A 27945-nucleotide genomic window follows, 5' to 3' on the forward strand; every position below is an offset into this window, starting at 1 on the left:
AGAGATCCTGCAATACTCTTAAATCGGTCCATGGGCCCCAATCTAGTATTTCATCACCAATCCTTGGTGCTGACGGGTCAATGCTGCTCACAGAAAAAGCCCAATTCTAGAAAGAGAGACAGAGCAATTTAACCACATCCTCAATTGGCTTTTATCCATCAATGACATAATCAACAGGCCAGCAAAGGTTGCTATCAACTGCTTCCAGAACGACAATCCCACACTGTTAAAAACAATGAATGCACTGAAGCTTCTGCCTAGCCGTAAAGCTTTAGGAGCTGATACTATCCCAGCGAGGTCTATAAGGCCGTAGGCCAATGCCTATGCCAATGAGCTCAAGAAGCTCACTGAACTCTTTCAGGAAATGGGAACATAGGAACAGGGGTAGGCCATATGGCTCTTCGAGCCTGCTATACCATTCAATAAGATCAGTCTATGTGGGAACAAGAAACCATCCTGTAAGAATGCAAAGATGCCTCCATTGTCCACCTGTACAAGTGGAAAGTTGGGGCAGAGGTGACCATTATCAGCTGCCATTGTATCGTGGTGGTCTAGAACCCAGAAGTGTTAACCCCACAATCATAAGAACATAAAAAATAGGAGCAGGAGTAGGCTATTCACCCCCTCAAGCCTGCCCCGCCATTCAATATCATGGCTGATCTACCCCAGGCCACGACTCCTTTTTCCTGCCAGCACCTCATAGCCCTCGACTCCCTGATGTTTCAAGCCCCCTCAGACTCTTGTATGTTTCAATAAGATCACCCCTCATTCTTCTAAACTCTAATGAATAAAGGACTAACCTGTTTAGCTGTTCTTGATAAGTCAACACTTTCATCCCAGGAATCAGCCTTGTGAATCTCTTCTGAACTGCCTCCAATGCCAGTATATCCTTTCTTAAATACGGGGACCAAAACTGTACACGGTACTCCAGGTGTGGCCTCACTAACAACTGTATGGTTGTAAGTAGACTTCCCTATTTTTAAACTCCAACTCCCTAGCAATACAGGCCAGAATTCCATTTGCCTTCCTAATTACTTGCTGCATCTGCATGCCAACTTTTTGTGTTTCATGCACAATACCCAGACCCACATTAAACTCCATCTGCCAAGTTTTTGCCCACTCACTCAACCTGTCTATATCCCCTTGCAGATTCCTTATTTCCTCATCGCAACAAGCCCTGAATATCCCTGGTCACCTAGTCATCCTCAATGCAGTGTGTCCATACTTTGTATCATCAGCAAATTTGGATACATTACAATCTGCTCCCTCCTACAAGTCATTATTGTAAATGGTTAATAATTGAGGCCCTAGGACTGATCTTTGTGGCACTCCGCTAATTACATCTTTCCAGCCTGAAAAAGATCCATTAATCCCAACTCTCTTTCTTCTGTCATATGACTGAAACACTCAGGGACTGCAGTTTAAAGTATCCTGAACAAAGCAAATCCAGCAGAGAAACATCTGAACTATCATAGCTGAAAGTCTTCTAATGCAGCCAAAGTTCTGTACTTGTTCTAGCTTCCAAGTCCAACCGAAAGCCAAATCTCCTGGCTACTCACCTACAAAAGGCCTTATAGCTGCATGAGAATCCTTTGTTTCTAAAAGACCTTCACTACAACTAAAGTATCAACTCAACTAAGGCAGCATCAGGCTTGCAGTGGCAATAGAGACTTAGCTATAAATTGAATTTTTATAATTACCGGCTTTAACTTCATCTGTCTCTAATCTTTGCATGTGTGATAGTGAGAGTGAAACGGGTAATTGAGACATTGCGTTTTAAACATTTGGTCAAATGTGTGATAATAAACAATCTTCTTTATTTTTCAAAGCACCAAAAAGCCTGCTGCTGGAATTTATTCTAAGTTAGGAAAGATCACTTCAAGGGTAAGGAAATACGCACACCTTACAGGCAAACTTTACAGATTAGTTCTGGAAGGGACCACACAAATTCTGCCTGTAACAGTGATGGCGATTCTGACCGATTCCCAGTCACTACTGGGATTAAAAATGACTGCATGCTGGTGCCAACCCTTTTCAGCATATTTTTGTCCACTGTGTTTTCAGATACGTTCCCTGATGATCCTGGCATCAAAATCATTTATTGCAGGGCTGAGAAGCTGCTCAATCTGAGGCAAAGGCCAAGGTCTCCAAGGAAATACTTTACCATCTCCTGTTAGTCATTGACTGTGCACTCGCTGCTGGTTTAGAGCTGGACATGCAACATAGCATGGACATGTTCTCTAAAGCATGTGACAATTTTGGCCTAACGATCAGCACAAAAAAAAAACTTAAGTAACATACCAGCCTGCTCCAGGAAAACCCCATCTCGAGTCCAAAGTTTCAGTCCATGACCAGAACTTGGCAGCAGTGTATAAGTTCACTTGGCTCAGCAGCACACACTTGCTCTCTCCCTCTCAAGCTATCTATATTGATAATGAGACACATGCAAGAATTGCAAAAGCACGTGCAGCCTTTGGCAGACTTTGAACATTAGTCTGAGAACGAAGAGGAGTAAGTCTGCCCAACAAACTGAAAGTCTATAGAGCAATAGTCCTGCACACTCTTCTTTATGCATGCAAGAGTTGGACTGTGTACCAGTGTCACGCCAAGCAGCTCACCCACATTCATGAGCAGACTTCAGACCCTTCTGAAGATCAGATGGCAAGGCAAAAATGCTAAACACAGGGCTGGCATGCTGTGCCCATACATCAAATGCACCGCCTAGATTAGAAGAGAGAGCAAGTGAGTCTGGAAGGCATAGAAATTATAGGCCAGTTAAGGCAGAAGGGAGTTTGGCAAGGTTGGATGGTATTTATTTTAATGCAAGGGGTCTGACGAATAAGGTAGATGAGCTGAGGGCACAAATTAACACATGGAAGTAAGATGTCATTGCTGTCACAGAGACATGGTTGAGAGAGGGGCAGGATTGGCAGCACAATATTCCAGGATATAGAGTCTTCAGGCAAGACAGGGAAGGAGGTAAAACAGGAGGGGGTATTGCAATATTGATTAAGCAATCAATTAGAGCAGTAAGCAGTGATGACATCTTAGAAGGCTCCTCAAATGAAGCCAATTGGGTAAAACTGAAAAACAAAAAAGGAGCAATCACATTGCTGGGAGTGTACCAAAGGCCCCCAAACAGTCAGTGAGAAATAGAAGAGCAGATATTTAGGCAAATTTCAGAAAAGTGTAAAAATAATAGGGTAGTAATAGTGGGGGATTTCAACTTCCCCAACAGGGTTAGTCATAGTGTGATAAGTTTAGAGGGAGTGGATTTCTTAAAATGCCTCCAGGAGAACTTTTTAAGCCAGTACGTAGAAGGTCCTACAAGAGAGGGGGCAGTCCTGGACTTAATTTTAGGGAACGAAGCTGGGCAATTGGTAGAGGTATCACTGGGGGAGCATTTTGCAGATAGTGATCATAACTCCGTTAGATTCAAGGTTGTTATGGGAAAAGACAAGGATGGACCAGAAATCAGAGTTCTAAATTAGGGGAAGGCCGATTTTAATAAGATCAGTTATGATTTGGCCAGAGTGGACAGCGAGCAGCTACTTTTACATGAATCTGCATCAGAGCAGTGGGATTCATTCAAAGAGGAAATAGGGAGAGTACAGGGCCAACATATTCCAGTAAAGACAAAGGGTGGGATCAACAAATCCAGGGAACCCTGGATGTCGAGGAATATACAGCTTTGGATAAAGAGAGAAAGGGAGGCTTATGGCAGATGCCAAGGACTCAAAACAGCGGAAGCCCTAGGGGAGTATAGAATATGTAGGGGGGAGCTTAAAAAGGAAATTAGGAGAGCAAAAAGGGGGCTTGAAAAAACATTGGCAGGTGAAATAAAGGAAAACCCAAAGTTATTTTACAAGTACATTACAAGTAAGAGGATAACTAGGGAAAGAGGACTGTGATATAATTGAAGAAATTAGCATAGGAGGTTCTAAGTGGTCTGGCAGGCTTATAAGTAGATAAATCTCCAGGCCCGGATGAAATGTATCCCAGGATTTTGAGTGAGACAAGGGAGGAGATAGCAGGGGCGCTGGCAATAATTTTCAATACCTCTCTGGCCACAGGAGAGGTGCCAGAGGACTGGAGGAAGGGAGGAAGGGATAAACCAGGGAACTACATGTCAATTAGCCTAACTGCAGTGGTGGGGAAACTATTGGAAGCAATTCTGAGGGACAGAATTAATCTATACTTGGAGAGGCAGGGAGTAATCAGGGATAGTCAGCATGGTTTTGTTAAGGGGAGGTCATGTCTGACCATTTGATTGAATTTTTCAAAGAGGTGACCAGGTGTGTAGACGAGGGCAATGCATTTGATGTAGTCTACTTGGACTTCAGCAAGGCTTTTGATAAGGTCCGCATGGGAGACTGATAATGAAGGTAAGAGCCCATGGGATCCAAGGCAATTTGGCTCCAGAATTGGCTGAGTGGCAGGAAGCAGAGGGTGATGTCGAGGAGTATTTTTGTGATTGAATGCCTGTGTCCTGTGGGGTTCCACAGGGATCGGTGTTGGGCCCCTTGCTGTTTGTGGTACATATAAATGACTTAGCCTCAAATGTAGGAGGGTTGATCACTAAGTTCGTGGATGACACAAAAATTGGTGGGGTGGCAAATAGTGAGGAGGATAGCCTTAGATTACAGGAGGATATAGACGGGCTGGTCAGATGGGCTGATCAGTGGCAAATGGAATTTAATCCAAATAAGTGTGAGGTGATGCACTTGGGCAGGACAAAGGCAAGGGAATACACAGTGAACGATGGACCCTGGGAAGCAACGAGGATCAGAGAGGCCTTGGTGTGCATGTCCACAGGTCCCTTAAGGTAGTGGGACAGGTAGATAAGGTGGTCAAGAAGGCATATGGGATACTTGCCTTTATTAGCCAAGGCGTAGAATATAAGAGCAGGGAGGCTATGCTGCAACTGTATAAAATGCTGGTTAGGCCACAACTAGAGTATTGCGTTCAGTTCTGAAATTCGCATTATAGGAAGGATGTGATTGCACTAAGGGTGTGCAGAGGAGACTTACCAGGATGTTGCCTGGGCTGGAGAGTTTTAATTATGAGGAGAGATGGGATAGACTGGGGCTATTTTCCCTGGAGCAGAGAAGATTGAGGGGGGACATGATTGAGGTGTATAAAATTATGAGGGGCATAGATAGGGTAGACAGGAAGGAACTTTTCCCCTTGGTGGAGGGATCAATAACCAGGGGGCATAGATTTAAAGTGAGGGGCAGGAGGTTTAGAGGGGATGTGAGGAAGAATTTTTTCACCCAGAGGGTAATGGGAATCTGGAATTCACTTGCTGACAGGGTAGTAGAGGCAGGAACCCTCATAACATTTAAGAAGTATTTGGATGTGCATTTGCGATGCCATGGCATACAAGCCTATGGGCCTAGTGCTGGAAAATGGGATTAGAATAGTTAGGTACTTGTTTGACCAGCGCAGACTCGATGGGCCTTTTCTGTGATGTAGACCGCAAAGACTCTATACTGAGACAGCCTGACGCTCGTTTACCAAAGTAAATCTTCTATGGAAAGCTCGAGTCTGGGGATATGCTCTCATTTAGTCAAAGAAAGTGTTACAAGGACACTCTGAAGGCTCCACTTAGGAAATTTGCTATCAGAAATTCAGAAGAAACTTCTTCAGCCAAAGAATGGTGAGAATGTGGAACTCGCTAGCAGAGGGAGTGGCTAGAGCAAATAGTACAGATGCATTTAAAGGGAAGCTAGACAAACCTATGAGGAAGAATGGATTATAATGAAGGGTTAAGATGAGGAAAGATGGGAGGAGGCTTGAGTGGAACAGAAACACCAGCAGGTACTGGTTTGACAAAATGGCCTGTTTCTCTGCCAGATAACCCTCTGTAAAACAAATAGAAGGTTTACCGCTAAGGAAACAAAATGGCAAAAGAGAAAATCAACGTGGTTATTAGGAACTGAGGCTGGTAAATGGTAATAGGAAATAAAAGAGGCGAGAAGAGCTTGGAAAACTCAAAAAAGAAAATCTAAGGGGGAAATAGTTAGGAGGAGAAAGAAAATTAGGCAAAAAGTAGAAACGGGTGGAGAGCAATAAATGCCTTTTTCTTTTAAAAAAGGCAGCACTAATTTAATCTGGGGAATGCCACAAAGGCAATTTTTCATATGGGGTCCAAGAGTATTATTTGAGTGGGCTGGAGGGAAAATCATTTTTTGAAATTTCTGAGGGGACAGAAGGCAGTATTCATATAACTATGGAGGGGGGGGCGGATCGATCTTCCAGTCGACGGGCAGGGGCAGGGCCCGTTCGCCAACACATAAAATGATGCAGGATGTCGTCTCCGTGTCATTTCCAATTTCAGGTTGGCGGGGGCGCAGCCGAATTAGCTGTGCGCCCGCTGACCTTTCAACGGCCTATTGAGGCCATTGAAAAAGTAATTATCATTAATGGACCTGCCTGTCCAACCTTACAGTTGGCGGGCAGGCCTGGAGCCCTGGCGGGCTTAAGAAAAAGCATGAAACCTCATCCACAGGCGCAATGAGGTTTCGTGAGGGTTTTAAAATACTTAATAAAGGTTTCAGTAAAAGTGATGGACATGTCCCAACTCATGTGAGCGTCACATAAGGGAATGTCAGGAAAATTTTGCTATCGTTCCTTTAACAATTTTAAATTTGGAGCTGATCTCCCTGAGGCAGCACTTAGCCTTGGAGATTAGTGCGCTCTTTTGTGAAAGAGCACACTCCCAGCTGAGGGAATCCCACCTGCCTGCACAGGGAGTGCATAGCGCTTCCTGGCAGACATCACGCTGGGTGGGCCTTAATTGGCCCGCCCACATAAAACGGCGGCCCAATCAGAGGTATGCCTGCCTGCACCCACTCCTGCACTTCCCCCCCAACAGGGGGAAAATTCTTCCTTATGTCTGAATAAATCTTTAACTTGTAACTTAGGAAGTTCAGTCCTGAACATCTGAGACAAAGTAGAGCAAGGCTTTCAATACCATCATTGGTGGAGAAACTGTGATGGGAGATGGAGGTTCCACATCAACACCTGTGGTGACAATGCAGCAAATGCAGAGTATAACTGAATAAATGTTTATATACTCACCAATGAACAATGGGAAAGGTTGACAGAAATGTAGACCAAAAATCATAAAAAACAGAATAGTGGACAGCTGTGCGCTCTTTCAACAAAAAAGTACAGATATGCACATGCAAACATTTGGAAACAGTAGTAAAAGTGATTGATTGCTCCATTGACCTTTGATTACTTAAATTTGGTGGACATGCCTCTGATTTCAGCACCTGACCACCATCCGATAACAGGGGTCAGCTCAGCAGTGGGTGGGAAAGTGGTGGAGTTGGTAGTTAAGAGTCAACCACATTGCTGTGGATCTGCAATCACATGTAGGCCAGGCCGGGTAAGGACGGCAGATTTCCTTCCCTAAAGGACATTAGTGAACCAGGTGGGTTTTTACGACAATCGATTATAGTTTCATGGCCGCTATTACTGAGACTAGCTTTATATTCCAGGCGTAGTGGTATTGTCACTAGACTGGTAATCTGGGGTAAAGCTCTGGGGACTGGGGTTCGAATCTCACCATGGCAGATGGTGGAATTTGAATCCAATAAAAATCTGGAATTAAAAGTCTGATGATAACCATGAAACCATTCCTGATTATCATAAAAACCCATCAGGTTCATTAATGTCCATTAGGGAAGGAAATCTAGCCTACATGTGACTCCAGACCCACAGCCATGCAGTTGACTCTTAAGTGGCTTCTGATCAAGGGCAATGAGGGATGGGAATGCTAGCCAAGCCAGTGACAGCCACATCCCATGAATGAATAACAAATATTCAGCAACATTGCAGATTGAGGGGGGAAGAAATTCTTTAAGCAACTTTTAAGCAAAATAAGTGGTAGTTAAGAGAGATGGTTAATGGGGATAAATATAAAATAAATAGTACCCTAGCCGGGAATTAAATGTTTAAACAAATATTAAATGGAAGTGTTCTAGTTTGCTGATCACAAAAGGGATTGAAGGGAATTATATTGGATAAACCTACAAAATAGTCAGCACTGTTTAGCTGTAGTTAAAAAGGCAAATAAATTACTTAGTTACATTTGCATAGCAGACTTTAAATAGATGAACCGTTGCTGTATAACACAATGAATAGATCCCATCTTAAGTATTGTGTGCAATTCTTTGTGCCTAATAAAAAGGGTACTGTTCAATGAGGGAAGCAATTCTGGAAATGAAGAATTCAAGTTTTTTGAAAAAGTTAAAGAAATTGGGTGTAAGGCTGGTGAGTTAATATATGAGTGGGTCAGGCTTTGGTTGAATCAGCGGCCCTTTCTGTGATGTGGCTAAAGGACAACTCAGCATAACGTTTTGCCGCAAGCAGAGTTGAAGTGTAAATCAAGAATTTTTTCCAAAAAATTGTTGTCATTAAGAATAACCCCTCACTTTTGTACAGCAGTTAATCATAAATTAGAACATGTCATACTTACACAGGGCAGTTTGAAGACAGAATCAACAATGTTAGAGTAAAGATTCCAGTACCAGACATCTCCTCTACTCAAGGAATAGGAATATTTTAAATAATGGAAATATACATATGATTGGACAAAAATTAAAAAAGAACAGCAATTTATTCTCCAATATTGTATTTCTACAAACATGGATGGAAAAATAAAAACACATTTCCAAAAATATTTCCTGAAAATTGTAACTGCCCACAAGATAAAAATTCAAACTTGTTTTATATTAAAAATAAACTGATTCGGACTTGACTAACAATGCTTTAGAAGATACAGTTTAAAGAAACATACTCTTTAATGCTGATCCAGTGATGATTTAATTTGGTTAACATTATCCAATTCTAACTGGCAGAAATGTAGGGTTAGGTTAGGAAGTCATTTATACACTTGCTTGGGTAAAACAAATACAACAGCACAGTCTTGTAGTTGTAGAGCTGCTTCTTCTAGCTGAAATCAGTAAGAGTTCAAATGTGAATGGCTGGTTTTGAGAAAAAATGCATCAACTCTAGAGGTTATGATCACACTGTGTTCAAAGACTCCTTTTTAAAAAAGAATGAACTGGTTACAGATTTAGAACAACATTTTGAACAAACCCATCTTTATTCGGGACCACAAACAGAAGATAGACTCTACATTATCGGCAGCACCCTTCAATGGCCCACGCAAGTGTGCGGATAAAGGTTAACAAACCCTAATTTTAAAAAATAGTTGCATGCCTGCAAACAGATATGGAGCCAGCTCAATTTGCCATGCATGTTCCTGTCATGATGTAATCTAACATTAATAGAAGCATGCCAACTTTATGCACTGGCTCAGTGTGTTTTACAATGTAACGGGGAAAGCAGATGGAAACAAAAAGGAAGTGAGATTCTGTCACATGTTGTGCAGAATTCAGTGATTTTGTATATGCCAGTGCTATTGGCGAAAGACAAGACCTGTGCATCAAGCAACGATGGCAGTGGAATTAAAAGAAAGTTTATCTAAAGTAACTGGGGTACTGCATCTGGAATGCACTGCCTGAGAGTGTGGTGGAGGCAGGTTTAATTGTTGTTTTGAAAAGAAAAAGTGGATGATTATCTGAAAAGAAAAGAAAAAAATTGCAGGGCTGGAAAGGAAAGGATGGGGGGAATATAACTAGCTGGGTTGGCCTTGCAGAGAGCTAGCACAGACACAGCGGGCTGAATGGCCATCTTCTGTACCGTAACAATTCTACAATTTCATCCACTGAGATTTTCCTCGTATCATGTCTAGATCTGTTGAAGAGAGATTGGTTGTTATGATTTGTCGACAAATCCGCTATCATTGTATCATGCTATACAAGGGTGGTGGGAGGCGAACTAGTTGAACTACGTTTTTTTTCATCTAGGAGTTCCAATTTTCTCAGGAGCAGTATAATTTATTTGGTAATGTTTTCACAACTTGGTTCCTGGACAGCAACAACATCTATGTGCACAGCTCAGACCATTTGAGCTAAAAGAAGCATGAAGAGGAATTCCTTTAGAGGTCAGGAAAAAGGAAATTCCTAAAATTATACAACAAAATATTCCACCTCACTGTAGTACACTAGATTACTGTGCACAATTGTGTTTGGAAATACACCAATAGTAATCTTGCATTTTTCAAAGTCTTATGCAATGTATAATTTTACAAATAGGTCTGACGAAAGGCTATCAACCTGAAATGTTAACCATTTCTCTCTGCACACCCTGCTGAGTGCTTCCAGCATTTTCTATTTTTAGTTACATTGCTTGTCCACCAGACAAAAACAAATGAGATGTTGTGTCACCACATCCGAGCGTTTTCATTATAAATGTAATATACACTTAGCCTTTTAGCAGCTTCAAAAAAGATAAACCTTATCTGTTCCACTAAAATACTTGAGATGCTATAATAATTGGAATCCAACAGTGAAACATTTCCTGTACTAGGTATCTTTCTTTGTAGGATTATCATTGAAAGGCACATTTTCCAGAAGAACTTCTTTTCTGGGTGTAACAGCTGTAGAAAAAAAAAGAAATAAAAATGCTGGTAATTTGGATCACTACCTTATGAGAAGGGAAGTTGAGGACTACAGAGATATTAATGGCACTTTTGGAGACTTTGATTAGGGAGGTAGGGAAATGATCTGTATTCCTTTAGACAGAAGATCATAAAATGTGGTTGAAAGTCAAGTCCATGAGGTAACCATTTTTAAACATCCCTTTTTTCTTTGTTTCTGATTTTTAGTGCCATTTATCAACTCTGAATGGAGATTTTTTTTTTCACTCCTGTCTCTGTGTTCTATTCCTCTATACAAATAATTGCTTTCAAAAACAATCATATTAATTCTAATATTGCCGTTCTTATAAAGGACTATTACACATTATGCACTAGCTTTTCTGATTGTGATACTGACCACTAACCAACTGGTGTTTCAATTGGGAGACCTAAGCCAAAGTCTGTTATGGCCTTATTATTAGCCTGGATGTTATATTAGCCTGCGGGTTATTTGAAAAAAAAATTCAGAAACCAAGAACAAAAGGGATGCTTAAAAATGGATGAAAAGAATTTATTCACCCATGAATTTGTGATAAGAATTCCTTATTACTTTAATCTTAATATTTAATAAAGGTGGGCCATCTCCAACAATAAAGAATCTAACCATCTCCCCTTGAAATTTGTTGAAATTACCATCACTGAATCCCCATCCTGGGGGCGGGGGTTGCCATTGACCAGAAACTGAACTGGACTAGCGATATAAATACTTTGGCTACAAGAGCAGGCTAGAGACTGGGAATTCTGCGATGAGTAACTGACCTCCCAACTCCCCAAAGCCCGTCCACTATCTACAAGACTCAAGTCAGGAGTGTGATGGAATACTCCCCACTTGCCTGGATGAATGCAGCTCCAACAACATTCAAGTAGTTCAACACCACCCAGGACAAAGCAGCCTACTTAACTGCCATCCATCCACCAGCTTCAACATGCACTTCTTCCACCACTGAAGCACAGTAGCAGCAGTTTGTACCATCTACAAGATGCACTGCAGCAAATCACCAAGGGTCCTTTGACAGCACCTTCTAACCCCACAACCTCGTTCTCCTAGAAGGAGGGGGGCAGCAGACACATGGGGACACCACCACCTGGAAGTTCCCCTCCAAGTCACTTACCATCTTGACTTGGAAATATATTGCCGTTCCTTCACTGTCACTGGTTCTAGATCCTGGAACTCCCTCCCTAACAGCCCTGTGGGTGTACCTACACCACATAGTTCAAGAAAGTGCCTCACCGCCACCTTCTCAAGGACAATTAGGGATGGGCAATAAAAATGCTGGTCTAGCCAGCGAAGCCCACACATTCCACGAAAGAATAAATGAAAAAAAAAGAGTCTTGGCTAATGCACCCATCACTGCTCCAAGCAAGGTTTCATACAAACTGGCAACTATTGATGGAGTATAGCAGCATCTGGCTAAATGTGCAACATCAATTTTTAGGTGACCAAGCTGCTCTAAAAGTAAAATCTCCTTCAACTTGGAAGTTAATCATCAATTGAGAAATAGGTTATTTAAAAACAGACATGCTTTTAGAGTTAAGATCTGAGGTTGCTAACTTTAGAACATTATAACAGAGCAGTACTCCTTTCAGTGCCAGATATTTTCAGTTTGGAATGCAAGTACTTGAACCTAACCAATCCAAAGCAGCCTCTGTATTCACCAAAAGATTATTTTCATATGGTTGCTAACATTTAACAATAAGAAACTCAATGTTGGACAACCAGCTTCTGAAGCAGAGGCCACACTGATTAAGTCAGAATTCACACATCTAGTAGGATGTTTATTATTATTCAGAAGATGTGAAGTTCAGAAGTATACAGCAAAATTGCAAATGATTTACCAACCTCTCCAATGGAAGATCACTGGATGGAGAATGGGTGTCTTGTGTTTGTGCTCTGCAGTGCTTAGGTTCAGCTGGGCAGATGAGTCCAAGTTAGCTAATCTAATGGCCAAATTCCCAAATGGGCTGCAAAGCAATCTAGTTGGGAGAGGATAATAAAACCTCCCATTCAGCACCAGTTAGTGGTGGTATCTTTGGTGGGAAACCTCTCAGGGTTGTGTGGATATTGTGCATGTGGAACTTGTTTATATGCATTTTCAAAAGGCATTTAGGGGTAATGATAAAAGTCAAAGCACGCAGTGTTAAAGGCTGTGTAGCAATATGGATAGGAAACAGGCTAAAGGGCAGACAGAAGCAATTTATGGTTAATGGATTCTTTTCAGATTAGGAAGGATATAGAATGGGGCCCCCCACAGCCGAGATACTTGGATGTTGATGCCATGGAAGGAGTAGAGTCATGCTAAACCTGTATCAAATCTTGGTTAGACCACAGAGTACTGGAAAGGGTGCAGAGGAGATTTACAAGGATGATACCACAAATACCAGGGTACAGTACAGTGTCTCAAACCAAGCTGTCCAAAAACCAAAGTTCTATGGTCTTATTTTCTTACTCTAGAGCTATTATCCAGGGCAGCTTCTCAGGACAGGATTATATGTGAAAGTAGCTTGAACCTCTTATTAATCAATGTGTGAAAAGTAATAAGGAATCTCCAAATTAATCTCAATTTTAACACTGCACATTATGGTAGAAACCAATATACAAAAAAAATCATGAAGCACGCAAACGCTGTTTTTGCGTACTTTGCGTTTTTGTTAGATTTTTGTAATGAAAAGAAGGGACTTTACTTACAAATTGTATTGTGGTTTGCGTGAACTCCCTGGATTACCGTTTTTCTGAGAATAATTTCAACATCTGAACCGAATTTAAGTAACTGTGAAGAAAACAAAACATTTAATATAGAAAAAATTGCTGAATAAATTCTAGATGCATTTAACCAAGCTAATGATACTGTCAATGTAACAAACAGACCTCTAACCAATGATATAAGTGTAGAGCTAGGTATATTAGACATGCTATCACCTCCATCTATTCAGCAAATGCATTCTTAAGTGTTCTAACTCAGGCCAAGTCCCTTTCACCAGTCATCTCCGTGCACTCTGTCCTACATTGACTTCCGGTAAACGTCACCTCAATTTTAAAATTCTCATCCTATTTTCAAATCCCTCCATGGCCTCACCTCTGGCTATCTCCATAATCTCCTCAGCCCTGCTGCCCGCCGAGATTGATTGCTGTGCTCCTCCAATTCTGGCTTCTCGAATATCCCCAACTTTTAATTGCTCCGCCATTGGTGGCTGTGCCTTCAGCTGCCAAGCCCGAAGCTCTGAATTCCCTACTTCTCTATCAGATGCTCCTTAAAACCTACCTCTGAACAAGCTTTTTGCCATCTGCCCTAATAGCTCCCTACAGGCTTGGTGTCAAATTTTATTTGATAACCCTCGAAGTTTTCCTACAATAAAGACACTATATAAATACAAGTTGTTAAATGATCCATTTCACATATTTAAATCCTTTTTCAGAAGAATGTTTAAAATATGTGCCACTGTGCAGAAAAAAAATGTGGAAAAGCACTTTGCCATAACGCAGTTTAACATTTCCGTTCAATGGAGTTTACAATTGGTTAGATTTTAGTAGGATGAATGGGAAACATACCAATTTCAATGACAAGTACAGAGGTACGGACTACAAAACTGCACAAAAGACACAGAAGTAGTAGGAAAGCAGGTGTAAGATCTAGTAGGAATGGGACAGGGACAGCACAGGTAGGGTGGGGGCAGTGGGGTAAAGATGGAGAGGTCTGAGAATATAAGTGCACTGGTAGGGTATGCCCAGAGTGCCTGGGCAGTAAGCTAGTCTTGCTGCGGCAGCATTGGGATGGCAGTCACAAGGCATTGGAGAACTGGCAAGGGCATATTGGAAGAGGAAAACAAAAACAGAATTACCTGGAAAAACTCAGCAGGTCTGGCAGCATCGGCGGAGAAGAAAAGAGTTGACGTTTCGAGTCCTCATGACCCTTCGACAGAACTTGAGTTTGAGTCCAAGAAAGAGTTGAAATATAAGCTGGTTTAAGGTGTGTGTGTGGGGGGCGGAGAGATAGAGAGACAGAGAGGTGGAGGGGGGGGGCGGTGTGGTTGTAGGGACAAACAAGCAGTGATAGAAGCAGATTGTCAAAAGATGTCAACGACAATAGTACAATAGAACACATAGGTGTTAAAGTTAAAGTTGGTGATATTATCTAAACGAATGTGCTAATTAAGAATGGATGGTAGGGCACTCAAGGTATAGCTCTAGTGGGTTTTTTTTTTTATTTTTTTTTTATAATGGAAATAGGTGGGAAAAGGAAAATCTTTATAATTTATTGAAAAAAAAAGGGAAGGGGGAAACAGAAAGGGGGTGGGGATGGGGGAGGGAGCTCACGACCTAAAGTTGTTGAATTCAATATTCAGTCCGGAAGGCTGTAAAGTCCCTAGTCGGAAGATGAGGTGTTGTTCCTCCAGTTTGCGTTGGGCTTCACTGGAACAATGCAGCAAGCCAAGGACAGACATGTGGGTAAGAGAGCAGGGTGGAGTGTTAAAATGGCAAGCGACAGGGAGGTTTGGGTCATTCTTGCGGACAGACCGCAGGTGTTCTGCAAAGCGGTCGCCCAGTTTACGTTTGGTCTCTCCAATGTAGAGGAGACCACATTGGGAGCAACGAATGCAGTAGACTAAGTTGGGGGAAATGCAAGTGAAATGCTGCTTCACTTGAAAGGAGTGTTTGGGTCCTTGGACGGTGAGGAGAGAGGAAGTGAAGGGGCAGGTGTTGCATCTTTTGCGTGGGCATGGGGTGGTGCCATAGGAGGGGGTTGAGGAGTAGGGGGTGATGGAGGAGTGGACCAGGATGTCCCGGAGGGAGCGATCCCTACGGAATGCCGATAAGGGGGGTGAATGGAAGATGTGTTTGGTGGTGGCATCATGCTGGAGTTGGCGGAAATGGCGGAGGATGATCCTTTGAATAGGATTGTGAAGTACCACTGATCAAGTTGCAACATTAAGGGTTTTTTTGGGGGGAAGTGCGTATGGGTGCTTCATGAAGATAGGATGCAAAGAGAAATCACAGAAGGAAATTCAATAAAATGATTTCCTCAGCAGTAATGAGGAAAGATGATCCACAGAATCACAATTTTACAACATAGGAGAAGATCATTCAGCCTATTATGACTGTATCAGCTCTCAAAGGCATTATCTACTTAGAATCATATTACAAAGCAGGAGGCCGTTTGGTCCATTGTGTTTGTGCTAGCTTTTTGTAAGCACTACCCAATTAATCCTATTCTTCTGCTCTTTCCCTATGGTCCTGCAAGCTTTCCTTTTCATGTATATATCCAACTCTCTCTTGAAAGTTACTACTGAACCTGTTTCCATCACCCTTTCAGGCATTCTAATCCAGATCATAATTCACTTTGTAAAAAGCAAAATATTCTCCTTATCTCCCTTATGGATTTTTTTGCCCATTGTATCTTAAATCTAGAGTTTTCTTTTTTCTTTGATGGGATGTGAACATCACCGGCAAGACCAGCATTTGTTTCCCATCCCTAACTGCCCTTGAATTGGCTGGCTTGCTAGGCCATTGCAGAAGGCAATTAACAGTCAACCACAATTACTGTGGGTCTGGAATCACATAGGCCAGACCAGGTAAAGATGGCAGATTTCCTTCCCTAAAGGAAATTAGTGAACCTTTCAATTCTAGATTTTATTAATTGAATTTCAATTCCACCAGCTGCTGTGATGGGATTTGTCCCCAGGGCATCAACCTGGGTTTATGGATTACTAGCCCAGTGACCTGACCACCATACCACCCTCTCCCTCCAAGGTGTCCTCTAGTTATTGAGCCTTCTGCCAATGGAAAGCATTCCTCTCTATCTACTCTATCAAATTCCCTCATGATTTTGAACACCTCCATTATATCTGCCTTAATCTTTTCTCCTCTTCTCAAAGAACAATCCTAGCTTCTCCAGTCTCTAAATAAGTGAAGTCCTTCATCCACACTACAATATAATAAACCTCCCCTGTATCTTCTTCAAGGCCTTGAAATCCTTCATCCCATTCCTTTTAAAACCTATTGTAGATGTCTCACGATCTACATATTGATGTCTGCAAAAAGAAAAGCGAATTTCAGTAATCTCCCCACCATTATTTGACTGTGATAAATGTACAAACTCTAGCTCCTGGTTTACTGACCAGTGGCAATAGATTTCCTGATTCACCCTCATGCTGGCTATGTCTATTTTTCACATTTCTAAGTATTAATTTTAACTTACATTTTGGCTTCCAGAAGCTTACCCACTACCAATGATTAAAATCTGACTACTGTTGGGCACACACTTTCAACAAATGCCATCACCCCACTGCCCACCATCATTCAAACTGACCATCCCAATGCAAGATTATTCCCTTTAAGTTCTTCAAGCATTTTCATTGCTCTTATAATCAACACAGCAGCTGCAGGAGGCATTAGTATATACACACACACACAGATACAATCGAACAGAATATGATTTTTCATTAGTGTAAATAATTACAACTGACATTGTATTAACATAGCTGCTAATACCAATAATGGAACTTGATCACGAGTAACCTTGATCTTTTAAAACAAAATTTACACATATATGCTGGATACATGTGAAAATAACCCAAATACAACCTTGTGCAATTAGTCACTGAGCTCATGGTGAATAGCCTTAAGTTAGCAGAATACTTGGTAGGAGAAAAGCGTAAAGGCTTATAAAGGTTTCCACAATGAACTGACCTCAGTTACTTTCTCTGGAGACGACTCAGTAAAGTTCCGCCGGAATTCAGAGTTAATCTTCTGTCTTGCAGCTAAACAGCAGGACATAAAATTAATTTCGCTATACTATCAAATTCCAAACACAAATATTCATAAATTCAAGTCTCTTGAATTAAAATAATCCAGGCTTGAGTAATTCTTTCAGTATCCCAAGAAACATCACGCAAGTTTTCTAACTATTAAATGTCCTCTAAAGATAAGGCTCTGTGTATAAATGTACATAATTGTAAATTAATGAAAAGAACACTAGTCAGGAAATTGCAATTTAACAAACATGATTATGAACAAAATATAACAAATGTTCCTTTACTATCATAATAAAAGTTGCTCTTCTGTCTCCCAAATAATGGAAATTGGTATAGAATTTGGAGTCCCTCACTTTTGACCTTATGCACACAACTAAAGCAATATTCTTGACAAGGGAATAAAGGCATGCATAGTACAAGACTTTCTTGGTTTGATAAATTGATTCAAGTTAATCTTGAGAAGCTTGGTATTGGAAGGCTATGCAATGGAGCACTTTGCTGTGCAAGATTTCATCCTGTGAAAATTCTGACAAATGAGTGGAGCATGAATAAGAGGCCAGTGTAGTTAGAGTTGCTTGACTATATTGAGATACAGTGGATCCATAGTTCAAAAGCGCATTAAGTATGAGGAAGGCGATTACTACTGTTATGGCAAAAAAAGGAAAAGGACACAAGAAGGTGGGCATGAATGGTTAGTTTTATTTTCTTTTGTTCAATGCTCTGGACATCTTCATCTCCAAAATTTTGAAAATACATTGGATTTAGATTTTTGAACCTTGCAAGTTGTTGTCAGTGTAGATGGTTCTTTATGGCCTGCTAAATTCCAGTATGCAGAATGAATTGACTCCATATGGATTCCTGAATCTGTTACCTATACAATGACAACTTTAAAGTGAAATATGTCAAATTAAAATGATAATCAGAAGGGCAAGTGCGGATAAAGAATTTCCTCTATGATGCTTTTGATCTCTTTATTTTTGATCCAAACTGAAATTTTATTCTGTTCCTTAATGGTTGCTTAAGTAACGGAGAATAAATATGTAAAGATGCAGCAATTTCGTGACCTCTAACTCCCCCAGTACACTGGCAGGCATGAAAATACAGACATATAGAAAGCATGACTGAATTGATCTGAAGTTGAGCATCGCTCTCTTGGAAACCCAACTTAAAACAAAAGCATCTATCTGTGCATAGGCATGTGTAGAACAATCAAAAGCTCAAAACATGGGCTTACAGCATGGCCAGGCCCCCAAAACCGGTTAAAATTTCAGTTAACTTAAGTTTGGAGTATCTCAAGTTCTGTCACTGAAAACGAAATGTCTGTTTTCTATGTCAGTGAACTATGGGATATTTTCTTTAAAAGATTATTCAAATCAAGTTTTGCAGAAGTCAAAGTTTGACAGAGAAAAGAACTGGGTTGACTTGCACCAATTCATAAACCCAGAAAATGAACAAAAAATGTTGACAATACAGTTAAACTACACATTAAAAAGCAGGTTGTAGAGCTTTGTTTAAGATTTTGTTTGCTTTCATACTACAGGTATGGTCAACCTTTTAAAACGTGAACTCAAAACAATTGCACAGCAACATTAAATAAAGTCTACTTGAGAAAGTTTTAACCTTGCAAACAAAACTTCTGTTATTTGTTGTTTTCAAATATTTACTTGCAATCTAGACGGTGTTCTCTTTCATTTATGTTCCCCCACTCAATCTCTCACACATTTCTTGTCATTGTCACTTTGTCTCAATCCTTCCATGTCTCATTTCATTCTTCCCTGATTCATTAATTCACTCATTCTTCTACTCCCTTCCTTTCATATCACTTCCTCATACCAAATCATTTCTTCTTGCCTTCCTACCCTTTCTTACTTGCAGTTACCGCCACCAGCTCAAAATCTAAACATTACGTACAAGCCAGGTAATAGTATACAGCTTTTCTTTTGCTGTGGACATGGGTAACGCTGAGGATTTGTGCTTACGGCAGTAACTGTACTTTTGCGGGGCCAGAGTGCTAGCAATTAAGGAACACTGACACTGCCAAGAACATTTATTTCAACTCTGCTTTGTTTTCTATTAAATTGCAAGCTATGAAACAACACACAAGTTTTAGTTAAAAACAAAAAAACTGCGGATGCTGGAAATCCAAAACAAAAACAGAATTACCTGGAAAAACTCAGCAGGTCTGGCAGCATCGGCGGAGAAGAAAAGAGTTGACGTTTCGAGTCCTCATGACCCTTCGACAGAACTTGAGTTTAGTGCCTGATTATATACACAACTCCTCCATATACTCTAGCATTTTGTTGTTCACAGCTAATCTTGTCAACTGTCACAGGAATAGGCATTGTTTGGAAAGAGCTATTCACATCTCTAGGGAAGCCACAATCATCAATGAGCTCCTGTTTACCCTTGTGGAAATGCACATTGAGTTTCAAATGTCTTCACATGTCTGGATATGTCTACTTGCAATCCACTTGGAGCCTTCTAGAAGCCTGGTAAACACTACTGTGGTAAAAGGTCAGGTGAATTTTGGCAGCTTTTTTCATGGCTTCTTGTGTCCATTTAAAAAGTCAGCTTTTTTTTTTAGAAAATCCATAATATCACAACTACATGTTCATGACTCGGGTTAATTTATTTGGAATAGAGGAGGCTGAGGGAGGATTTAATTGAGGTATATAAAACTATGAGGGGTTAGGATAAAGTGGATGGGAGGGATCCATTTCTCTTAGCAAAGAGGCCAGAAGCCAGGGTCATAGGTTTAAAGTAATTGGTTGAAGAATTGGTGGTGGGGCGGTGGGGGGATCAGATATTTTTACCCAGAGGGTGGTGGGGGTCTGGATCACAGCTTGAAAGGGTGGCAGAGGTAAAAACCTCACCACATTTAAAAAATACTTGGATGTGCACGTGAAGTGCCGCAACCTAGGATGACAGCCAAGAGTGTGCGATTAGGTCGGACAGATATTTTTTATCCGACACAGACACAATGCGCTGAATGGCTTCCTTCTGTGCTATAAATTCCTATGATTCTTTTCCCCAAAATAGAGGCCAATACATTACATGCAGCTTGCAAAGTTACAATTCCATGCCCTAAAAATAGAACCTTTCTATCAAAGATCACACAGGATACTTGAAGAAACCTGATCGTCTCAAATCATCACATCCCCACTGTGAAAGATTCAGTGTCTACCTGTAGACCTGTTCTTATCTCAGTGACAGCTGAAATCAGTTGGGAACACTCATGCCCAAGTTATAAAATTATGAACTAAATCCTCAATTTAGAATTATAGATATAATCTAGCTTGAAAATTCCTGATGGTTATCCAGTACCAGAAAGTGCATAAGATCCCTATCAGGCCTGGCTGTGAGTCACCCATAATCAAATAGTTACCGACAGTGTGCAGGGAAGGCATGTATGCAAACCAAGAATGGTCACTTGGCTGAAGTTCCAAATGACTGTGTTTCCCTGTGAAGAGATAACCCAGCACATGCCAGCACCTTCAAGAATGGGGTGAGGAGAGTAATTGCCCAGCGGATGATCCATCTCTGCCTTCTCCAGAAGTCCCCAGAATCACAGATGCCAGTCTTCAGCCAATTCGATTCACTTCAGAAACGGCTGAAGGCACTGGATACTGCAAAGACTATGGGCCCTGACAACATTCTGGCAAAAGCACTTATACCTGTACTACAGAACTAGCTGTGCCCATTGCCAAGCTGTTCAAGTACAGCTACAGCATTGGCATCTACCCAACAATGTAGGAAATTGCCCAGGTATGTCCTGTCCACAAAATGCAGGACAAAATGCCTATTACCAACCCATCAGTCTACTCTTGATCACCAGCAAAGTGACTGAAAAGGTAGAAGAGCTCTCAAGTGCCACTTAGAACCAACCTGCTCATTGACACTCAGATAGGGTTCTGCCAGGGCCATTCAGCTCCTGACTACATTAGGGCCTTAGTTCAAACATGGACAAAAGAGCTGGACTCCAGACGTGAGGTGAGAGTAATTGCCCTCAACATCAAGGAAGCAACTGACCTAGTGCAGCATCAAAGAGCCCTAGCAAAACTGGAGTCAAGGGAATCAGCTAGGAAACTCTCCAATGGCTGAAGTCATACCTAACACAAAGGAAGATGGTTGTGATTGTTGGAGGTCAATCACCTCAGCTCTAGGACATCACTGCAGGAGTTCCTCAGGGTAGTGTCCTCAGCCCAACCATCTTCAGCTGCTTCATCAGTGACCTTCCCACCAAAATAAGGTGAGAAGTGGGGATGTCCGCTGATGATTGCAGTGTTTAGCGCCATTCACGACTCCTCTGAAGCAGTCCATGCCCATATGCAACAAGACCTGGACAACATTCAGGCTAGGGCTGATAAGTGGAAAGTAACATTCGTGCCACACAAGTACCAGGCAATGACCATCTCCAACAAGAGAGAATCTAACTATCACTGAACATTACCATTGCTGAGTCCCCCACTATCAACCTCCCTAGGGGTTACCATTGACCAGAAAGTGAACTGGGCCAGCTACATACTGTGGCTACAAGGGCAAGTCAGAGGCTGGGAATTCTGTGGACAGTAACACTTCCTGACTCCCCAAAGCCTGTCTACCATCTACAAGGCACAAGGTTAAAATAATAAAAGGGCAAAACCAAAGGCTCTGTATATGAATGCACATAGCATTCAAAACAGAACAGATGAACTGACAGCGCAAATATAAATAAATAAGTACAATCTGATAGCCATTACAGTAACATGGCTGCAGGATGACATAGATTGGGACCTGAATATTGAAGGGTATATGACAATTAGGAAGGACAGCAAGCTAGGGAAAGGTAGGGGGATGGCTCTATTAATTAATGATGGTATTAACATTAGAGAGGAATGACCCAAGTTCAGGAAACTAGAATGCAGAAATTGTTTGGGTAGAGATGAGAAACGATAAAGGTAAGAAGTACTTGTGGGAGTGGTGTATAGGTCCCCTTATAGTGATCATACAGTAGGACAGGTATAAAAGAAGAATAATGGGAGCTTGTCAGAAAGGTATGGTGATAAGCATGGGGGATTTTAATCTGCGTATAAACTAGGAAAATCAGATGGGCAATGGTAGTCTAGATGAAGGATTCATAGAATGTTTTCAGGATAGTTTCATAGAACAGCACGTTCTGGCACCAACCAGAGAGCAGGCTATACTAAACCTAGTATTGTGTAACGAGATAGGATTAATTAATGATCTCATATTGAAGGTGCCCCTTGGTAACAGCAATCAGAATATGATTGAATTTTACATTTAGTTCGAGGGAAAGAAGAGTGGGTCCAAGACTAGTATTTCAAACTTAAATAAGGGCAATTATGAGGGCATGAAAGCACAGCTAGCTAAGGTGAACTGGCAAATTAGGTTAAGGGATAGGTCAATAGAGATGCAGTGACAGACATTTAGGGGGCTATTTCAGAATGTACGGAATAGATACATTCCAACAAGAGATAAAAATTCCAAGGAGAGGGCTCACCATTAGTGGTTAACCAAAAAAATTAAAGAAAGTATCAAACTTAAAAAAAAGCATATTATTGCACAAAGATGGGTGGCAGATCAGGAGATTGGACACAATATAAAAAACTGCAAAGAATGAGCAAAGGATTGATAAGGAAAAATGGAAATAAAAGACAGATAATAAGAATTTCTATAGATATTTAAAAAAGAAAGGTTAATAAAGTGAGCATTGGTTCTATAGAGAGTCTGGGGAATTAATGGAAAATAAGGAGATGGCAGGTGAATTGAACTGGTATTTTGCATTGGTCTTCACTATAGTGAATACAAGTAACATCACAGAAATAGCTGTAAATCAGGGAACGGAAGGGAGGGAAGAACTTGGGAAAATTACAATCACCAGGGAAGTGGTACTGAGAAAATTGTTGGAGTTGTGGGCTGACAAGTCCCAGGTCCTGATGGACTTCATCTCAGGGTCTTAAAAGAAGTAGCTCGTGAAACAGCTGATGTGTTCTTTTCAATTTTCCAAAAATCTCTAGATTCGGGAAAGGTTCCATTAGATTTGAAAATAGCAAATGTAACCACTTTATTCAAGAAGGGAGGGAACCAGAAAGCAGGAAACTACAGGCTAGTTAGCTTAACACCTGTCATAGGGAAAATGTTAGAAGTTTTTTTTTAAGACTTTATAGCAGGGCACTTGGAAAAATTCAGTGTAATCAGGCAGAGTCAACATGGTTTTGTGATAGGGAAATCATGTTTAACCAATTTATTGGAGTTCTTTGAAGTAATAACATGTGCTGTAGATAAAGAGGAACCAGTGGATGTACTGTACTTAATTTTCCAGAATGCACCTGATAAGGTGCCACATCAAAGGTTATTGCAGAAACTAAAAGCTCATGGTGTAGGGGGTAACATATTGGCTGGATAGAAGATTGGCTAGCTAACAGGAAGCAGGGAGTAGGCATAAATGGGTCTTTTTCTGGTTGGCAACAGGGATCAGTGCTGGGGCCTCAACCTCTTACCATTTATATAAATGACTCGGATGAAGGGACCGAAAGGGTTGCTAAATTTGCTGATGACACAAAGATAGGTAGGATAGTAAGATGTGAAGAAAGCACAATGAAGCCACAAAAAGATATGGATAGATTAAGTGAATGGACAAAGATTAGCAAATGGAGTATAATGTGCAAAGATTTGGCAGGAAAAATGAAAAAAGCATATTATCTAAATGGTGAGAGATTGCAGAGCTTTAAGATGAATTGCATGAATTGCAATAAGCTAGAATGCAGGTACAGCAAGTAATTAGGAAAGCTAATAAAGTGTTTCCTTTCTCAAAAGGTGGTAGTAGCAGAGTCCTTGAATATTTTTTAAGGCAGAGGTATCCCTGCTCCTAATTTGTATGTTCATAATTCAGGAGTGTGATAGAATACTCTCCACTTGCCTGGATGAGTGCAGCTCCCACAACACAAGAAGCTTGATACTCTCCAGGACAAAGCAGCCCATTTGATTGGCACCCAATTCATCACCTTCAACATCCATTGCCTCCACTACCAACACCCAGTAGCAGCATGTGTATCATCTACAAGATCTGCAGCAATTCGCCAAGGCTCCTTCAACAGAGCCTTCAAAACCCGTGACCTCTACTACATAGAAGGACCAAGGGCAACAGAGGCATGGGAACACCATCGCCTGCAAGTTGCCCTCCAAACCTCGCACCACCCTGACTTGGAAATATATCACCGTTCCTTCACTATCGCTGGGTCCAAATCCTTGAACTTCCTTCCTAATAGCACCGTGGGTGTACCTACACCAATGGACTATAGCAATTCAAGAAGGTGCTAGGGATGGGCAATAAAAATGCTGGCCTAGCCAGCGATACCCACGTCCCATGAAAGAATGTTTAAAAAAATTCCACAATATCTTTTTTTTTTACATCCAAATGTGAATTGATCTGTTTTAGATGGGACATGCTGACATAAGATGATAAATATACTATCACTGTACTGTGCATCAATGTACTTACTTTTAAGAACTACATCCACACCAGTTCTACTAGCAGTATCGTAATTACATTTAATTCAGCTTACCTTCTAGAGCTTGATTGTCACCTTTAAACACTTGTTTCCTTGTTCTATGTAAAGCCTTGAAAAGCTGCAATACCTTCCAAAGCAAAAAGAGAAAGAAACAGATATTTTCCAAGGTATTTATATATAACCTGCAATTTATCACCACCAACTTAGAAAAACATCCAACAGGTTTTTTTTAATTTATTCATGGGATGTGGGCATCGCTGGCTAGGTAAGTATTTACTGCCCATCCAAATTGCCCTTGTTCAGAGGGCACTTAAGAGTCAACCACATTGTTGTGGATCTGGAGTCACATGTAAGCCAGACCAGGTAAGGACAGCAAATCTCCTTCCCTAAAAGGACATTAGTAATGTCCTTAAATTTATCATCATAAAAACTAGTTTTACTACACAGTTGGTGTCAACATTATGCAATTTAATAATTCTGTAGTATATTGCAAAGAGCTGCACTGGTTCACCTTCACTCTTGCAGCTGGTACAAACCAAGCTTCAACGTGTAATAAAAACAGAAAATGCTGGAAAACTCAGCAGACCTGTGGAGAGAGAAGTAGATTTAACAATGTTTCGAGTCCGTAAAAGTCGTACGGTCTCGAAACACCAGTTTCTCTCTCCACAGATGCTGCCAAACCTGCTGAGTTTTTCCAGCACTTTCTGTTTTTATTTCAGATCTCCAGCGTTCGCAGTATTTTGCTTTTTGGGCAGTCTGCTCTACAACCTGAGAACTTGTTAAACTGCTTAATACTATTAAAGAGCCAATTTATTTACATTAAATTCAAATCGAGCATGGCTTGTATACATTGACTGTACAGCCGTCTTTAGCTGGTAATATAATTCAGGTTTAAAAACAAAAAAAACTGCGGATGCTGGAAATCCAAAACAAAAACAGAATTACCTGGAAAAACTCAGGTCTGGCAGCATCGGCGTTGAAGAAAAGAGTTGACGTTTCGAGTCCTCATGACCCTTCCACAGAACAGTTCTCGAAACGTCAACTCTTTTCTTCTCCGCCGATGCTGCCGGACCTGCTGAGTTTTCCCAGGTAATTCAGGTTTACTGGGCTATAAGGCTGGGAGAAGTTATCAAACATGTCTCACATCAGCGAAATAAATAAATATTGAAAGCGACAGTCCCAGTGTGAAGCAAACTACAAAGCCATTTAAAAGCGTGGAGAAACATTCAGTGCTTTGCAGCGTCCTCAGCCCAGTATTTGCAGCGATAGACGCGTTCACCTTGTGTACAATGTCACAGACACACCGCAGCGATCTCTCACACATTAACAAGCGAGTCCCTGCCTCTGGCTTTTCCAGCACTGCCCCGCTTACCCGAGCACACACCTGTCCCCCACCCGCCCTCAACAAGGGCAACACTCACCTTGCTGCGAGTGTCCATCCCACATGTCTCCAGCCTCAGCCGCGCCCACTGCCGAGTCAATGCGCCCCGTACAGGCGCTGCCCAAGGACAAACAACGACACAGCCTTGTCGAAATCGCATGTTCGCAAAGTTATTGGACCAGCAGACCAGCAACAAGACATAGCAGATAAAAACTAGAGATAAAAACATATATATAAAAAAAACCCCACTAGAGCTATACCTTGAGTGCCCTACCATCCATTCTTAATTAGCACATTCATTTAGATAATATCACCAACTTTAATTTTAACACCTATGTGTTCTATTGTACTATTGTCGTTGACATCTTTTGATGATCTGCTTCTATCACTGCTTGTTTGTCCCTACAACCACAACCCCCCTCCACCTCTCTGTGTCTCTATCTCTCCGCCCCCCACACACACACCTTAAACCAGCTTATATTTCAACTCTTTCTTGGACTCGAACGCAAGTTCTGTCGAAGGGTCATGAGGACTCGAAACGTCAACTCTTTTCTTCTCCGCCGATGCTGCCAGACCTGCTGAGTTTTTCCAGGTAATTCTGTTTTTGTTTTACAAGACATAGCAACCAGTTTAGCACGAAGGGGGCATTTTGTAAGAGTAATTATACTACCTGGAAGATGTAAATGTGTATTCTTAATAAATATCTAAGTTGTTTACACCTTTATAAAAATATAAATTTGATGTAAACCTTTGAACACAAGAATAGGAATATTTCATTCAGCTCCTCGAACCTCGTTCCTCATTCAATTTGGTCATGGCTGATTGCATCTTAACTCAGTCCATCTGCATTGGCTCCATAAATCTTTTCACCCTCACCTAATTAAAATCCATAAATCCCAGTTCTGAAAATTTCAACTGACCTAGCCTCGTCAGCTTTTTGGGGAGAAAATGTTGCATTTCAGCTACTTTCTGGCATCACCCTCAATGCCTTAACTCCTAATTTGAAGGTTATGTCCCTCGTGTTGGATTCCTCCAACAGAGGAAATACTTTTTCTCTATGCCCTTAATCTACTATATTCAATGGAATACAAACTTAGTCTATGAAACCAATCTTTATAATTTAACCCTTTAACCATGGTATCATTCTGGTGACTCTGTGCTGGACCTGCTCTAAGGACAATATATATTTCCTGAGCAGTAGTACCCAGAACTGAAAGCAGTACTCTGTATGTGGCCTTAAAAGAGCTTTGCATAAATGTCACATACATTTAGCCCTTTGTATTCCAGCACCCTTGAGATAAATTCTATTAGCTAATTAAAACTAATTATATTCGCTTTTTAAATCATTTTTTGTACCTGTTGACTAGCTTTTAGTGACTTCTGTACTTGGACCCCTAAATCTCTCTGTACCTGCACAGATCCTAGCTTTTGGCTATTCAGAAAATATTAGCTGAAAGAATTATACGGCAAGATTTCACATTTTATAATGTCTACTGTAACAAATGACTAAAAGCACTATTGAATAGACACTGTTTTTGTTCTGTAGGCAATATATACTTTGAATTAGAGAGGAACATTCCCCTTTTATACTTATCACACATCGCACTCCCCACAGAATTACAGTCCTTATAGCAAGCAGTCCACAGTTACTGCCAGCTTCAAATGGGTTCCCATATCCCCCTTTCGCCAAGTAGTAACGTTGAGTGACCGTCTCCAGGCACTTTCCTCAGTTTTCAGAGAGTTCCTTC

The 27945-nt window shown here is 41.1% G+C and overlaps 1 protein-coding gene across 2 annotated transcripts; it reads right to left on the reverse strand.

Annotated features, from left to right (window-relative positions):
* Nucleotides 1-8610: 8610 nt before the first annotated feature.
* On the reverse strand, nucleotides 8611-26336 carry lyrm7 (LYR motif containing 7). 2 transcript variants are annotated; one of them, XM_041185575.1, is made up of 5 exons: nucleotides 26238-26336; nucleotides 24871-24943; nucleotides 17241-17311; nucleotides 13242-13323; nucleotides 8611-9771 (listed from the first exon to the last, which is right to left on the reverse strand). In XM_041185575.1, the coding sequence occupies exons 1-5, from the start codon at nucleotides 26253-26255 to the stop codon at nucleotides 9728-9730; spliced, it is 288 nt and encodes a 95-aa protein (XP_041041509.1). In that variant the 5' UTR covers nucleotides 26256-26336; the 3' UTR covers nucleotides 8611-9727. The 2 variants fall into 2 exon arrangements, with proteins under 2 accessions (XP_041041509.1, XP_041041508.1); XM_041185574.1 differs by having other exon boundaries at nucleotides 8611-10516.
* Nucleotides 26337-27945: the final 1609 nt, after the last annotated feature.

Source organism: Carcharodon carcharias, chromosome 4, assembly GCF_017639515.1.
Source record: "Carcharodon carcharias isolate sCarCar2 chromosome 4, sCarCar2.pri, whole genome shotgun sequence".
In the NCBI taxonomy this organism is placed as follows: domain Eukaryota; kingdom Metazoa; phylum Chordata; class Chondrichthyes; order Lamniformes; family Lamnidae; genus Carcharodon; species Carcharodon carcharias.